Genomic DNA, 17,515 nt, shown 5'->3' on the forward strand with positions numbered 1-17,515 from the left:
CGGCCACATAGGCTACACAAAAATCGCATTGCATGCATCCAATCTATTTCGGCAGGCAATGTCCACATTATTCTCACATATTTTAGAATGTAATAATACATTTGAAAATAAATACATTGGCAAGGCCAATTTTTTTCTCCATTATTCTTAAAAGGTAATGGCCTACTTATTTTTGTCACTTTTTGAATTATTTTGGGGGGATATATTAGGCCCTGCATGTACAATTATATACAGTTGAAGTCGGAAGTTTACATACACTTAGGTTGGAGTGATTAAAACTAGTTTTTCAACCACTCCACAAATTTCTTGTTAACAAACTATAGTTTTGGCAAGTCGGTTAGGACATCTACTTTGTGCATGACACAAGTACATTTTCCAACAATTGTTTACAGGCAGATTATTTAACTTATAATTCCCTATATCACAATTCCAGTTGGTCAGAAGATTACATACACTAAGTTGACTGTGCCTTTAAACAGCTTGGAAAATTCCAGAACATGATGTCAAGCTTCTGATAGGCTAATTGACATAATTTGAGTCAATTGGAGGTGTATCTGTGGATGTATTTCAAGGCCTACCTTCAAACTCAGTGCCTCTTTGCTTGACATCATGGGAAAATCAAAAGAAATCAGCCAAGACCTCAGAAAAATAATTGTAGACCTCCACAAGTCTGGTTCATCCTTGGGAGCAATTTTCAAACACCTGAAGGTACCACGTTCATCTGTACAAACAATAGTATGCAAGTATAAACACCATGGGACCACGCAGCCGTCATACCGCTAGTGTTACCAACTTAGCGACTTTGTCGCTATATTTTGCTAGTTTTCAGACCCCTCTAGCGACACATTTTCAAAAAAGAGACTAGCGACAAAATCTATAAACTTTTTCTGGTGTTATTGGAGACTTTTGGAGACTGATGTGAAAGCACGTATCATTCTTACTCTTCTCACCGAGCAGCGGGTGCTTTGTTACTCCCGTCCCAAAGCACTCACAGGCGGCCCAGTCCTCGCGCAGCATTCCCTCCCAGCTGCAGTCAGAGCAGGAGATGTTCACCGATCCGCGTCCAGACTGCAAATGAATCGCGCATGCGGGAAGCCGCCGCTGGCTTATCCCGCCCTGGCTTACATTCAGGGCGGGATGTAAATGTAGGGTGTTTTTTACTCACTTTTTGTCTCTCCCACAACGTTATTCCTCTCTCCTAGAGCGTCCATGACAATTACATGCACATGGCCAATTATGCAAATTCGGTGATGACATCATTTAGTGACTTATAGGACAGCCAATGGCTACTTTCCTTACTGAGGAGTTGGCAACACTGCATACCACTCAGGAAGGAGAAGCATTCTGTCTCCTAGAGATGAACGTACTTTGGTGCAAAAAGTGCAAATCAATCCCAGAACAACAGCAAAAGACCTTGTGAAGATGCTGGAGGAAACAGGTACAAAAGTATCTATATCCACAGTAAAACAAGTCCTATATCGAAATAACCTGAAAGGCCGCTCAGCAAGGAAGAAGCCACTGCTCCAAAACCGCCATAAAAAAGTCAGACTACGGTTTGCAACTGCACACAGGGACAAAGATCATACTTTTTGGAGAAACGTCCTCTAATCTGATGAAACAAAAATAGAACTGTTTGGCCATAATGACCATCGTTATGTTTGGAGGAAAAAGGAGGTAGTTTACAAGCCGAAGAACACCATCCCAACCGTGAAGCACGGGGATGGCAGCATCATGCTGTGGGGGTGGTTCGATGCAGGAGGGACTGGTGCACTTCACAAAATAGATGGCATCATGAGGAAGGAAAATGATATGGATATATTGAAGCAACATCTCAAGACATCAGTCAGGAAGTTAAAGCTTGGTCGTAAATGGGTCTTCCAAATGGACAATGACCCCAAGCATATTTACTAAATAAACTAAAGTAACAAATAAAATAACAATAACGAGGCTATATACAGGGGGTACCGGTACCGAGTCAATGTGCGGGGGTACAGGTTAGTCGAAGTAATTTGTACATGTAGGTAGGGGTTAAGTGACTATGCATAGATAATAAACGGTGAGTAGCAGCAGTGTAAAAACAAAGGGGGGTGTCAATGTAAATAGTCCGGGTGGCCATTTGATTAATTGTTCAGCGGTCTTATGGCTTGGGGCTAGAAGCTGTTAAGGAGCCTTTTGGACCTAGACTTGGCACTCCGGTACCGCTTGCCGTGCAGTAGCAGAGAGAACAGCCTATGACTTGAGTGACTGGAGTCTTTGACAATGTTTTGCGCCATCCTCTGACACCGCCTAGTATGTAGGTCCTGGATGGCAGGAAGCTTGGCCCCAGTGATGTACTGGGCCGTACGCACTACCCTCTGTATCGCCTTATGGTCAGATGCTGAGCTGTTACCATACCAGGCGGTGATGCAACCGGTCAGGATGCTCTCGATGGTGCAGCTGTAGAATTTTTTGAGGATTTGGGGTCCCATGCCAAATCTTTTCAGTCTCCTGAGGGGGAAAAAAGCATTGTCGTGCCCTCTTCACGACTGTCTTGGTGTGTTTGGACCATGTTAGTTTGTTGATGATGTGGACACCAAGGAACTTGAAACTCTCGAACCCGCTCCACTACAGCCCTGTTGATGTGAATGGGGGCGTGTTCGGCCCTCCTTTTCCTGTAGTACACGATCAGCTCCTTTGTCTTGCTCACGTTTAGGGAGAGGTTGTTGTCCTGGCACCACACTGCCTGGTCTCTGACCTCCTCCCTATAGGCTGTCTCATCGTTGTCGGTGATCAGGCCTACCACTGTTGTGTCGTCAACAAACTTAATGATGGTGTTGGAGTCGTGCTTGGCCACGCAGTCGTGGGTGAACAGGGAGTACAGGAGGGGACTAAGCATGCACCCCTGAGGGTTCCCCGTGTTGAGGATCAGCGTGGCAGATGTGTTGTTGCGTACCCTTACCACCTGGGGGCGGCCCGTCAGGAAGTCCAGGATCCAGTTGCAGAGGGAGGTGTTTAGTCCCAGGGTCCTTAGCTTAGTGATGAGCTTTGTGAGCAATATGGTGATGCATGCTGAGTTGTAGTCAATGAACAGCATCCTCACATAGGTGTTCCTTTTGTCCAGGTGGGAAAGGGCAGTGTGGAGTGCGATTGAGATTGCATCATCTGTGGATCTGTTCGGGCGGTATGCGAGTTGGAGTGGGTCTAGGATTTCCAGGATGATGGTATTGATGTGAGCCATGACCAGCCTTTCAAAGCACTTCATGGCTACCGACGTGAGTGCTACGGGACGGTAGTCATTTAGACAGGTTTCCTTCGCTTTTTTGGGCACAGGGACTATGGTGGTCTGCTTGAAACATGTAGGTATTACAAACTCGGTCAGGGAGAGGTTGAAAATGTCAGTGAAGACACTTGCCAGTTGGTCCGCGCATGCTCTGAGTTCTGGGTGCAGGATTAGTTTTATAGTCTAATGGTTAAGATTATAATTGATTTGTGGGTGTTGGATCTTAGCCTAGGTCAAGTTTTCCTTAGGATCCCAAACAAGTAAACATATCCCCTTTTTTCCTCTTTATTTCATATATAATGTTCTCTTTATCATGATGTGAATATTCAGTGTCATTTTATAATTATACTGCACCCTGTAGACTTTCAAAAGAGAGCACAATATGTTAAACTATCTTTAAAATGAAACATTGGTGATATAAAAGTGTCACGATCGTTGGAAACAGTGGACCAATGCGCAGCGTTATTTGCGAACATACTTCTTTTTATTAGAATGAACACACGAACAAAAACAACAAAACCTATACTGGAACAAGATCCCACATAAAACAATGCCAAACGGCTACCTAAGTATGGCTCCCAATCAGAGACAACGAGCTACAGCCGTCTCCGATTGGGAGCCACCCTGGCCAACATAGAAATACAAAACTAGAACAAACAAAGAAAACTCACACCCTGGCTCAACATACAAGCGTCCCCAGAGCCAGGGCGTGACAGTACCCCCCCCCCAAAGGCGCGGACTCCGACCGCGCCAACCAAACACCACAGGGGAGGGACCGGGTGGGCACTCCGCCTTGGCGGCGGATCCGGCTCCGGGCATGATCCCCACTCCCTCTCTAACCCCCCAAAGTACCCCTGGTCTGATCTGGCCCTGCTGGCCGGAGCTGGACTGAACACTGGTGGAGCGGATCGCTCCAGCTCCGGCGTGGAGCAGCTGACCGGTGCCGGACCAGGCACCGGTGGAACAGGCACGGGCTGTGCCGGACTGACGACGCACACCACTGGCTTGGTGCGGGGAGCAGGAACGGGCCGGACCGGGCTGACGAAGCGCACCACTGGCTTGGTGCGGGGAGCAGGCACGGGCCGGACCGGGCTGACGAAGCGCACCACTGACTTGGTGCGGGGAGCAGGAACGGGCTGGACCGGGCTGACGAAGCGCACCACTGGCCTGGTGCGGGGAGCAGGAACGAGCCGGACCGGGCTGACGAAGCGCACCACTGACTTGGTGCGGGGAGCAGGAGCGGGCCGGACCGGGCTGACGACGCGCACCACTGGCTTGGTGCGGGGAGCAGGAACGGGCCGGACCGGGCTGACGAAGCGCACTATTGACTTGGTGCGGGGAGCAGGAGCGGGCCGGACCGGGCTGGCGACGCGCACCACAGGCTCGGTGCGAGGGACAGGAACAAGCCGGACCGTACTGGGAACACACACCACTGGCCCTACGCGGGGATCATGAACGGGCCGGACCGGACTCGCAACACACCCCAGTACCTCTCGCCGTGCCTCTACATCCTCCGTCCCCCTGGTGACCAGTGACTCCCGTAACCTGGCGGCCTCCTGCTGCCCCGTCGTCCACGGCGTGATCCCCCCCCTAAAAATGTTCTGGGCGTCTCTCCTCCCCGTGGGCCAGGCCTCCATAGCTCTCGCCAGACTTTCGCCCTTCTGCTTCCAAGTCCAGCCTCTCTCCTCCTCACACGGCTTGACCCAGTCGAGGTGGCAAAGGAGATCCGCTAGAGATTCCCCTGGTGATGGCTCCTGGACACGCTGCTTGGTCCAGTTTTGGTGGGATCTTCTGTCACGATCGTTGGAAACAGTGGACCAATGCGCAGCGTTATTTGTGAACATACTTCTTTTTTTTTTGGAGAACACCACAACAAAAACAACAAACGATAACGTGACGTCCTCGGTTCTAACACAAACCTATACTGGAACAAGATCCCACATAAAACAATGCCAAACGGCTACCTAAGTATGGCTCCCAATCAGAGACAACGAGCTACAGCCGTCTCCGATTGGGAGCCACCCTGGCCAACATAGAAATACAAAACTAGAACAAACAAAGAAAACTCATACCCTGGCTCAACATACAAGCGTCCCCAGAGCCAGGGCGTGACAAAAAGTCCCCTGTAGCTCAGTTGGTAGAGCATGGCGCTTGCAACGCCAGGGTTGTGGGTTCATTTCCCACGGGGGGCCAGTATGAAAATGTATGCACTCACTAACTGTAAGTCTCTCTGGATAAGAGCGTCTGCTAAATGACTAAAAATAAAAAATGAAATCTACACTACGTAAAATATTTTCAACCATTCAAATAACTAGATGTTGTTCCTGTAAGTCGCTCTGGATAAGAGCGTCTGCTAAATGACTAAAATGAAAATGTTTATCTTTTCACTACCTTCTTTCAATGTAACGGGTGAATGGCTTAAGATGAGATTGATTCCTGGCAGCCACAGCCTGCTTTCCATTTGCTCTGCCTCTTTTTTTTCAGACAGACAGAAGTTGTATATACAGGATACTAGTGTTTCCTCTCCGGCTCCAGCCCCAATTTGAAGGACAGTAAAAGCCTGAACGGGTTCCAGCTTCGAAAGCTTAGTGAAGCTAGAAGAAAACAGATTGCTCTTACTGAGAGTGCGCTCAGCTAAATACTTTAAGAACCAGATTTTCCTGTTGCAAATGGTGTTGGAGAAGGTCTACTATTAATTGAAATTCTCCTCTCGGCATGAGAAGGGAAAGTAAAGTACTTATTTTCTTGATAATGCAACACAAATGCCCTTTATTACATGAAAATGAATGTAATTTATTAGAATATATTTGTAATTAAATCCATGTGACTTTTGTAGCCTTTTAGAAAAGTAAGTATTTTAATAGTTTTAACTTGTAGTACTTTGTTGAAAAGGCAAAAGTTAATGTAATGCAGAACAACATTATTCAATCTCTGTTGACCTTTGAAGAACCATTGGATGCAATACCCTATACAAATAGCCTATACAAATTACCATAACATATTTTTCATCAATCTCCAAATTCTATTAAATGGACTCCAGTTCTGGAAAATACTGATTTTGTGGGACACCAACAGTGGTGATGTTGACAAGTCCCTTTGGGATGTCCTTTTTATGACTCTTGCCTGAAAGATACTTATTGTAGTCTACGATTAAGCGTGAGCACATAATAACACATCAAGATTTAAAACACACACAGGAGGTAGCTTCAGATGGAAAATTAAATGATGTGTTATTCATCTTCATAATTACATATTTGTTTCGAGGGAAACTGCATGGATGCTCTCTCTACAGCTGCAATAAGCTGTTTGAAGGTGTAGTGTATGAATGTCGTGATTTAGGTTGGCAGCACTTGAGTTAGTAATTTAAAGATGTTAAATGTGTTTAATGATCATAGATATCCATTCAAATAAATTAACAACAGTTCCTTTATTTCTGGTTAGAAAGTGCTTGATGAGCACAGAACAACAGTCAGAGAATTGTCATGCTGAAAGGGAAAGGGAGGTCACATTTAAATGTATCAATCTGGGATGTTGTTAAATACTGAGCACAGGTAGTAGAGAATAACCCATTTTACTTCATTCATACTTCAACACCTAAAAACAGTTGCTGAATAAAATACCATTACTGTATGTCATATTATTTCAAGTTATGTTGTAGTCAAATATATGTTATGAGCGCTTTCAATAGTTAGCTTCCATCAAGCAGGAATTACAAATCATACTGTCAAGAGAAACATGTACATGTACATAATTGAAAAGGCATTGGGATTTATAGTTGAATACAATTGTTATAATTACAGTTATGAACTGTTATAATCACTGCTGTCTCTGCCTCCAATTGGTCCTGTGTGGCTCAGTTGGTAAAGCATGGCACTTGCAACGCCAGGGTAGTGGGATCAATTCCCATGGGGGACCAGTACAGGAAGAAAAAAAAAGAATGTATGAAAAATGTGGGTACTCACTACTGTAAATTGTGCGGGATAAGAGCGTCTGCTTAATGACTAAAATGTAATTGTCAATGGGATTAAACAATCTGATGTCATCCAGCAGGCATGGTTGCTTGTTTGCATGAAGAACATCCAATGCTGTCTCCCACTTTTAACTCTTCAAACATCAACCAAATGAGATTCATTCCAACTCATGACAGGCAGAAACATATCCATAACTGGTGAATCTTGATATGTCTGCTACCTCAACAGGTATCAAGTAGGCCTATGAAATTAGGTCCATCATATGGCTAAGTGCCTGATTGTAGTCTCCTCCCAAGAGTGGCCTTGATGAAGAAGAGGTCTGAAGAGTTTCTTTTTTTCAAGGGCCTTGTTAAGAAGTCTGGTTCACTCCACTGATTTTAGTCCTATAAAAGACATAAAAGCATGTATCAAGATGTGAAAACAATCTCTTGTGGGTGCATATCAAGAGGTGGTGGGATGTGTACAAATAGAACTGTAAAGATAAAGCTTGCATGCATATCCGATTACTTCATAGGTGCTGAGTTGTCAATGTAAATACAAGGGGTAGAAATATATAAACCATTCCAGTAAAGGAACTGCTTTGTCAGATCAGATGCAGTGTAGAATTGAGTGGGACACAACAAAATTATTTGGCCCTCTCTTTAGCGTTGGATGCAAACCAACCAAAACATTTTTCTTATTGTGTTTCTATAAAGAGACAGATTCTACTTTCCCCTCTTTACCTCCTCATTGAGGGCAAGGACACATGCCAGAGAATTTGAACATGTGTTTATGACTTGATGGTGTTTGTTTGTTGTACTTAACTTTTTAAAGTAAACTGTTTAGTGTTTATGATTCCATTTCCATTCATTTGTTTTCCAAATACTTCTGAAAATAAGTCTTCCATTTTACATGTGAATATCCACAAATCTGTGATTTAATTAACATGTTTATAAAAGTATAACTATAAGTATTAATTAGGTGCTAGATTTTAAATGTTTTTGGAAAAGAGTTCCAATGAGTAGACAATAAGTGAATTCAGAGCAGAGTTCAGGGCTTTAAATAAGCGCAGGAATAAGTTCTAAATGCCTTTAATCACTATGCATAAAAAAAAAAAAAATCCCCTCAAACGTTTCCCCTCAGACTCACTGGCTCTCTCTGACAAAGGGATTTCTTTCTTACAAAGAGCCCCCACCACCCACCCACCTCTCTCTCTCTCCCTCTCTCTTTCTCCCGGTCTCTGTAACAGCTGCTGCTCAGTGCTGTATCCTGAGAGAGTGATGATCAGTGTTTTTCAGTTTTTTTCAAAGTGTTTTTTTGGAACAGATGGCCAAGGGAGAGCTGGGGAATGTGCCAGCACCGTGCTGGGGAATGTGCCAATTCCTGCAGCGAGTGAGTTCTCTGGGCTTCAGCTCGCGTGCCTTCACCCTGCCCTCTGCCCTGAGTGGCGCCAGCAGGACTTCCCAACTAGCGTTGCAAACATCTGGTGTCTGGGACTGCCAGGAAAAAAAGCAGCTCAGCTAGTTTCCTTGTGAATGCGCTTATGCTAGTGAAACACATTAGCTCACAGTGAGGGAGAGAGAGCTAGAGGGAGCAGAGCACTAGGAGTGCAGGGAAAAGTTACATGCATGTAATTATGTTGGATATGTAATCTATGAACAAAAACTCAATTCATCATTGTGTTATTATTTCCTTTAAGAAACGTTTTAAAATGTTTTCATCAACCTGTTTACAGGGGATGTAAAAAAAAGTTTGAAGATGTAATTTGCGATTTATGTATATGAAATACAACTTGTTTAAGTTTTTTTTTTAAGTTTTTTTATTTATTTAATCAATACTTTAATGAATAGTCAGGGGTAATCAACTTATTTGTGTTATGGTATTAGTTTTGGCAATAAATGAAGATCAGCTGGAATCCTCTCTGTGACATTTACCCAAATTACATAAAAAAATGTAATTAATCACTTTTGGGCACTTACTTTCCAGATATGACTAAATGACTAACAATGTGTTTAAAATGTAGATTCAATTATAATGTTGTTTCACCATTAAATATGGGAGGAAAGTGAATGAGAGGGTGATAGAAAAATCTGGAGAATAAATGAGAGATAACGTGACCGAGGAGAAGACTGACAGGGGACAGATGAGGAACTGGGGGGAAAGTAATTGATAGAACAGTGTTAAGACGTTAATGTGTAAATCAACGTTCTCCATGCTTGGATCTCATCCGTGCATTAAAAACCCTGTTGATTTATAGAGAGACCATGCAGATGTGTGGATCCAGGAGAGAGCTGGAGGAAGTTCAGCCTCAGTTTACATGACTCCCAGTGTCATAAAACTGCACACAAAGGCATCAATCACCCCTTTTATTCACCCGGGGCACTTTTTCTTCTGTTCTGGACGAAAAACTGGCGGAACACCCAGTTCCCTTTCAAACACGAGTTGATGATGATTTAATTTAATGGGATCCCTAATAGGCAAAGGAATGCCTCTCTTAATTGGAGACAGTGTATTCTTTCCTCTTTTGTTATCGTTAGAATTACCATCCCTCTGTCTGTCACACTGCCCCATGTTTTCCGACAGGAACCATCAAAATTATCTTTGCAGCTTCCTGATCAGTCAAAGGGAAGTTTTCACTGCTGTGATAGCATCAATTCACCAGTCATTCAAAAATGAAATGACATGACAGTGAAGGAGGAGAGGTGTTTAACTAGCAGAAAGAAAATAATGAAAAGCTCCATTCAATTAGCTTTATTTTAAAGTAAAATATCCATGACCAATTATTTGATTGGTCTTGTACGGTCACCTGTTGCTCTTTATCAATGGCCTTGTTTATAAGCATAGTTTATGTTTCATGTTATTGATCTGCTATATTGTAATAAACACGTTTGAATTAGAAGCTGGCTTTGACTTGGCTTTCCATTCCCTCTCTTTAACTACTGATGCTTCAGAGGCCCTGCTCCATTTTTGATAGCCTTGAACTTTAAAGCAAACTTATTACAATCCCTCAGCAATGTCTCCATCTGTGTGCTTGAGTACTTTCCACTTGCAGGATTCCATTTCCATGTCAATGTCACCCCACCTAGTCATTGCTGCATGAGGCCTTCAGCCAAAGAAGACATGCACAGGATAAAATCCCAGGCCAGACTGTCGTTAGACAAAAGCCTAAATACTGAATCTCGCCCTCCCTTCTCTTCCCTAGATCCAATTTACCTTTCTCTTCTTGGAGCGTCCCTCGGCCTGCAGGGTGCGGGTGCACTGCTCCACGCACTCTCGGAAGCTCATGTTGCCGTGATCTGGGGTGTAGTCCAGGTCTGCAAGCTGAGCCAGCGACAGGATGTAGTTGCAGGCGATTCTTAATATAGCCAGCTTTGACAACTTCTGTCCATAGGAGTAGCAGGGCACCTGTATAGGGTTACAATTTGGTTAGGTTTGGTTATACACTGAGTGTACAAAACATTTGGAACACCTTCCTAATATTAAGTTGCACCCCCGCTTTTGCCCTCAGAACAGCATAAATTCGTCAGGGCATGGACTCTATAAGGTGTCGAAAGCGTTCCACATGTTTGCTGGCCCATGTTGACTCCAATATTTCCCACAGTTGTGTCAAGTTGGCTAGTTGTCCTTTGGATGGTGTGAAAAACACAGCAGCGTTGCAGTTCTTGACACACTCAAACCAGTGCGCCTGGCTCCTACTACCATACCCCATTCAAAGGCACTTTAATCTTTTGTCTCGCCCATTCACCCTCTAAATGGCACACATACACAATCCATGTCCCCTTCATCTACACTGATTTAAGTGGATTTAACAAGTGACATCAATAAGGGATCATAGCTTTCACCTGGATTCACCTGGTCAGTCTATGTCATGGAAAGGTGTTCCTAATGTTTTGTACACTCAGTGTATATCATATACTGATATGAGCGGATGATATAACCAAGTTTAGGAGGTTTTTAGTTAGGCTACTGTATATACTCTTTAGTTACTGTTGGTGGTGTCAGTTGGTGTCACATGTGACAGTTTTCCACCATGTCTTTCTATGTGCCAAAACAGCTGGTGATGACATGACGCAGTAAAAAGGGTTCACAGTGACAACTTCCCTGATTTTCTTTTCAAAGGGATAGAGATTTCATGTTGGATTTGGTAAACTAAGAGTTATTCATTTTAGTTGCCATTGATAGTTCATAGTACACACACATACTGTATCAGGCCTATTGGAGTGTGAACAGCTTTGTCATTAAGAAACGTGTTCCCTGTTTCCTATGCATTTGACATCTTGTTTCTGACATTGTGAGAGGTATCATCAGAGTGACAATTCAACTGTTTGGACTGACATATCTTAAAGATTTTTCATTGATCATTCTCATATCTTTAATGTGGCCTTGCAAACTGTGCATTATTTACACTGAAATTAATTTAATACACTTTCTCTAAAAGGGGCCATACAGTTAGTACTCAAGTAGGTCTGTTTTATGGTTAAATTCACCATCATTTTCATAATTGACATGTCTCCATACAGTTGACACACCGAAATGGGCATTTAAGTGCAACAACTTACTCTGAGTTCAGCATAAACATAACATTCTGTACAAGGGGCGTTGTGTGTTTAGTGAATTCAGTGGAAATACCTGCTTTCTCAGCGCCTCAAAGGCTGCACTGATGGTATGCACCCGGGTCCTCTCTCTGGCATTCGCCAGTAGCCTCCGTGTCTGCTGAACGGCTTTGATCTCAGTGATGACGCCAGACGTTTCTCCCAGCCGTTTCCTTGGCGATTCCACCAGGTCGCTGCTATTGATGTAGGACGCCTGAGAAGCTGAGGAAAGGGACCTCTCCGAGCGCTGGCACAGGACGATCCGGGACTGTAATGTGTGATCGGACCCAAATGACTGTTGATGGTCATAACTTGTAGCCTGTGGGAATGTGCTGTGAAAAGAGTCTCTGCTTGTTGATGTTGACTCGTACTGCGATGGGAGCGTCCCAGTAACTGTAGATGGTAAAGCATATATCCTCATGTCAATAGCAATATTCGGGTTTTCAGATGAAATGATAGATTTCTCCACAGATAAAACTGTACCAGGGTCCTGCAGTCTTTTTTGGACACGGTTTCTACATGTCTCTTCCATCAGTTCCCCCATAGAGTCGTCTTCCATTCTTAAATCATGTTCGAAACTTTGGACTTCTTCACTGGTGACACGTTTTGGGTCCCGACCTTTTCGTTTAAACTTTTTATTCCCAGTTGCATCCTTTGCATTGATTGTCTTCCAGCCATCGCTGAGTAGATGTGGATTCCTCATTTCAACACAAATAGGCACTATGCACAACAGTGCCACTGCCTTATAAACTAAATATGTAAGGTTACAATATTGCGCAACAGTACAATAATAATATTATATTGTAATTTAATCAATAAAACATAGTCGGAAAGGTCCCTTTGTAATGCAGCACTCTGATTGTAATGATAAATATTCATCAACAAGCTTACTAGGCCTATATATAACAAAAAATAAGAATAGACCGCATGTGCAGGCGCTTGCTGCTCCCGTGGATTCCGAGCGTCTTCTAAACCATCCAAAATTGCCAGCATTTTTCGTGAATGTGCTCTGAGGTTCATCTGTATTTGTTTAGCCTCAGTTTACATAGAAGCCCCTGTCGGTGAGATAAATCGCCACGCCGCCTACAGCGAGAGACCGCCCAAAATCTTTCTTGCGGTGCATAATAACAGATTAACCCACTACGGTGCCTTTTATGGACAGGCCTACAGGACAATTATAATGGCAATAATTATCGTCAAAAATTATGTATAATAACACGTTTTTATATCACAATCTGTATGCATTGCAAATTCATTTTACATAGGATATACATGAGAGCTGTGGTAAAGAGTTTTGGGGGGATCTTTATTGAGCATGCGAAACTGAAATAAGCCCACTATAGTGCACATGGTAACAGTGATAGCCTAGACTTTTTGATGTGTCTGTCTATAGAAAAGAACGTGTTTCATACATAGAGGGACACACACTGGAACAGGGCAGACTAATAGACGGGACAGTCCTCAGATCTATTGAAGCACTATGGAAGAAGTTAGTACAATGCTGCCACCTACTGCAGAATCTGTCTCTGTCTCTCTGTGTGTGTGTCTCTGTGTGTGTGTCTCTGTGTGTGTGTCTCTGTGTGTGTGTCTCTGTGTGTGTCTCTGTGTGTGTCTCTGTGTGTGTGTGTGTGTGTCTCTCTCTCTCTCTCTCTCTCTCTCTCTCTCTCTCTCTCTCTCTCTCTCTCTCTCTCTCTCTCTCTCTCTCTCTCTCTCTCTCTCTCTCTCTCTCTCTCTCTCTCTCTCTCTGTAGGCCCTTTCTGCTTAAAATGTGAATATGTAAATATTTGAAGGTATTAGGAAGTACATAAGTTGGTTGGTACACGCGCAGAAGTCAAACAAATATTTTGTACACACAAAACAATTAGGAAGCCTTTCATGTAATAGAGATAAAGGACCAAACTACTGTATTTCATACATAAAACTTTTTAGTGACCTCGTATTTAGACCAGCCCTAATGTCAGAAACATTTTCTTGAGTTGAGAGATCCAAACAGGCTTTGGCTCTTTTTTTCTTTTTTTTAACACAAAGGCCTCCAGTTGTTCCTGGGCAGAGTGCCAGCTGCTCAGCGACCTGCTTCTTCCTCCTGATATTAAATTCCTCTGGCATGTACTCTGCCCTGGATGATGCCAGCCCACCACCAGGCCTCAAGAGTAAATATTTCCAGCTGGCACAGTTGCTGTGCTGCTCTGGTGAGGTAATTCATAGCTTTTCTGTAAGGGTCTTACAGTTAATAATTTATGTAGTTTTCACCATATTCATTTGGAGGCACATCTGTTTTGTTCATTTCTATTTCCTCTTTCCAACCAATATAAACTGTTACTTTGTTGCGTTACACTGCATTAGCTTATAATTGGACTATTGGAGTCCGATTCCGACCCTAGTTAGGCGCGCGTAAATGGAACATAATTCCCTTTTTATACACTTTTCTCTCTACACGTATTCAGACCTTGAATTTAAGCATGAGAATAACATGCTATTCATCCGTTTGCCCACTGACAAAGACATGATTAGTCTATAATTTTAATGGTAGGTTTATTTGAACAGTGAGAGACAGAATAACAACAAAAAAATCCAGAAAAAACGCATGTCAAAAATGTTATAAATTCATTTGTTGGACGTGGAGGACATGTTCTTGAGCTGAGCGGGAAAAAACTAGGATGTCATCGAGGTAGATAATGACGAACCGGTTCAACATGTCACGGAGAACATCGTTAACCAGGGCCTAGAACACTTCAAGAGCATTGGTTAGTCTGAATTGCATCGCCAGGTATTCGTAGTGCCTGCTAGCCGTGTCAAAGGCTGTCTTCCACTCGTCTCCTTCCTGTATCCACACCAGATGGTAGGCGTTCCGAAGGTCCAACTTTGATATGATCGTAGCCCCCTGGAGCGGCTTGAAAGCCGAGGTGATAAGTGGTAGAGGGTAAACATTTTTAACCGTGACATCATTAAGGCCCCGGTAGTCGATACATGGGCGCAGAGTTTTGTCCTTCTCAACAAAGAAGAACCCTGAGCCAGCGGGGGAGGCAGAAGGACGGAAACACCCTGCAGCCAGGGAGTCCTTAATGTACCTTTCCATCGCCTTGGTCTCCGGACCCGACAGGGAATAAAGCCGCCCCCGAGGTGGTGTAGTGCCCGGGAGAAGGTCAATAGCGCAGTCGTAGGGCTGATGCGGAGGAAGCGATGTGGCACAGGCCTTGTTGAAAACCTCCTGGAGGTCCTGGTACTCCACGGGAATGGCGGAGAGGTCGAGGCTTTTTCCAAGTCGGCAGGAAGACATCCTGGGGCTGGCTGCGCCAAACTACAGGCAATGAGCATGGCAGAACGGGCTCCAACACTTGATAGAACTAAGTCCAGTTGATAAGGGGATTGTGCCTCTGGAACCATGAAAACCCTGAGGAGATACGATGAGCAGAAATTGCATAGACTCACTGTGGTTACCTGACACTCGCAGGTTGATAGGAACAGTATTGTGGGTGACTCTGCCAATAGAGCGCCCATCCAGCGCTCTGACATCCATGGGAATGGAGAGGGGTTGAGTGGGGATTCCCAGCTCTGACACCAGGGTAGTGTCCATAAAACTCTTGTTGGCCCAAGAGTCAATGAGTACCCGGAGAGATTTATACCAGTCACCCCACAGCAGGATGGCATGGAGAGGGGTACGAGTAATGGAAGATTGGAAATTCTCCGTATGGTCCACCAGCGTACTTGTACCTACTGATGGGCCTGGTCTTTTAATGGACAGGAAGAAATGTAATGACCTGTAGTCCCACAATACAGACAGCTCTTGGTGTTCAGTCTGCGTAAACGTTCGGCAGGAGACAATCTAGCTCTGCCAAGTTGCATAGGCTCCGGAGGAGGCGAGTCGGCAGACCTCAGTGATTCCGGGGGGGAACTCGGGTAACCTCGTATTATCTCGGTAATGTAGACACCGGGGACTTCCGGTATTCCTCGGAGGCAAAGTGGGATCCTTGGACGAGCGAGTGTGAATGAGAACAGACCTATTTTCCCTCCTACGTTCCCGTAGCCGCCTAAATATCCATATGGTCAAGGCGATGAGAGAGTCGAGATCCATGGGCAGCTCCCGGGCTGCGAGCTCGTATTTAACCTCCTCCAATAATCCGTGAAGGAATGTGTCGAACAGGGATTCCGGATTCCAGGCACTCTCGGCGGCCAACGTGCATTAATCGACCGCATAGTCTGCCACACTACGGGACTCTTGACGTAGTAGGAGTAGTTTCTGAGCAGCCCCTCTCCCGGACAAGAGAGAATCTAACACAATTTTTCACCTCCGCCATGAACTCCTCCAGACTGAAGCACACGGTGGATTGTTGCTCCCACACCGCCGTAGCCCAGGCGAGAGCCCTCCCGGACATCAGCATTATAAGGTACGCTATCTTCGAGCATTCCGAGGGAAAAGAGGAGGGCTGCAGCTCGAAGATTAGGGAGCACTGGGAGAGAAACACCCGACAGGTTCCTGAATCTCCAGCGTAGTGTTCTGGAGGAGGTAAGCAGGGTTCTCGGCAAGCTGGGGTGGGCTGGGGAGACGCGCTGCTGACAGTGGGGTTACAGTAGTGACTGGCTGCCTAATAGACATTGAAAGTGCGGTCATGGCGTTCCGCCAAGGTTTGGAATCCTTCCATAAAATTTTGAATAACTCCTCATGTCTTCCAATGGTGGCTCCTTGGGAGGAGACGGCATTGCAGAGCTGGTCCAAGTCTGCTGGGTCAGTCATGGCAAGTTCGTACTAACACGACTCAGGATAAGACCCAGATGCAGACACAGGAGGCAGAGAGTTCAAATCTCAGATGTTTATTACAAAACAGGAGGCAGGCAAATGGCAGGTCAAGCAGAGGTCAGTAATCCAAGGCAGCTTCAATCAGGGACAGAACGGCAGTTAGGCTCAGGGTCAGGGCAGGCAGAATGGTCAGTAATCCAAGGCAGCGTTAACCAGGGACAGAACGGCAGGCAGGCTCAGGGTCAGGGCAGGCAGAATGGTCAGTAATCCAAGGCAGTGTTAACCAGGGACAGAACGGTAGGCAGGCTCAGGGTCAGGGCAGGCAGAATGGTCAGAAACGGGAGGACTAGAAAACAGAAACTAGAGACGCTGGAAAACGGGGAAAACATGCTGGAAAGACTTGACAAGACAAGACAAACTGGCAACAGACAAACAGAAAACGCAGGTAGAAATACACAGGGGATAGTGGGGAAAATGGGAGACACCTAGTGGGGGTGGAGACAAGCACAAGACAGGTGAAACAGATCAGGGTGTGACACTGCATGCCTCCAGACGCTCCGCAATTGCGTCACACCGTCCATAAGAAGCCGCTGACCACATTTTCAGATCAAGCATAAATTTAAGCGGCCTCCTATGTCGCTTATGCCTAGGGCTGGTCCTGTGCTAACTCCTCTATCTCGAGTCATAGGACACCCCATCAGGATAAGGGTCTGACAGTACCCTATCCTGAGTTGTCTCTCTATCACGTTTCAGGAGAAGACCCAGATGCAGATAGTTTCGAAGTAACCAAAGGTTATTACAAAAACAGGGGGCAGGCAAACGACAGGTCAAGGGCAGGCAGAGGTCAGTAATCCAGATCAGAGTCCAAAAGGTACAGAACAGCAGGCAGTCTCAGGGTCAGGACAGGCAGAGGTCAATAATCCAGGGTGGTGTGACAAGGTACAGAACGGCAGGCAGGCTCAGGGTCAGTGCAGGCAGA

The 17,515-nt window shown here is 45.0% G+C and overlaps 1 protein-coding gene across 1 annotated transcript; it reads right to left on the reverse strand.

Moving 5' to 3' along the window:
* Positions 1–6,668: 6,668 nt before the first annotated feature.
* On the reverse strand, positions 6,669–12,523 carry LOC311107493 (transcription factor atoh8-like). Its single transcript, XM_084149990.1, has 3 exons — positions 11,839–12,523; positions 10,423–10,614; positions 6,669–7,613 (listed from the first exon to the last, which is right to left on the reverse strand). The coding sequence occupies exons 1-3, from the start codon at positions 12,502–12,504 to the stop codon at positions 7,608–7,610; spliced, it is 864 nt and encodes a 287-aa protein (XP_084006116.1). The 5' UTR covers positions 12,505–12,523; the 3' UTR covers positions 6,669–7,607.
* Positions 12,524–17,515: the final 4,992 nt, after the last annotated feature.

The sequence above is a fragment of the Coregonus lavaretus genome, assembly GCF_964263955.1.
Source record: "Coregonus lavaretus genome assembly, chromosome: 32".
Lineage (NCBI taxonomy): Eukaryota > Metazoa > Chordata > Actinopteri > Salmoniformes > Salmonidae > Coregonus > Coregonus lavaretus.

What these genes read in the sequence shown, in the direction of transcription:
- LOC311107493 (XM_084149990.1), bottom strand. Translation starts at nt 12,504, where the DNA reads ATGAGGAATCCACATCTACTCAGCGATGGCTGGAAGACAATCAATGCA. An exon ending in TTGAGGCGCTGAGAAAGCAG is followed by an intron (nt 10,615 to 11,838) that starts GTATTTCCACTG and finishes AACCCTATACAG; the next exon opens with GTGCCCTGCTACTCCTATGG.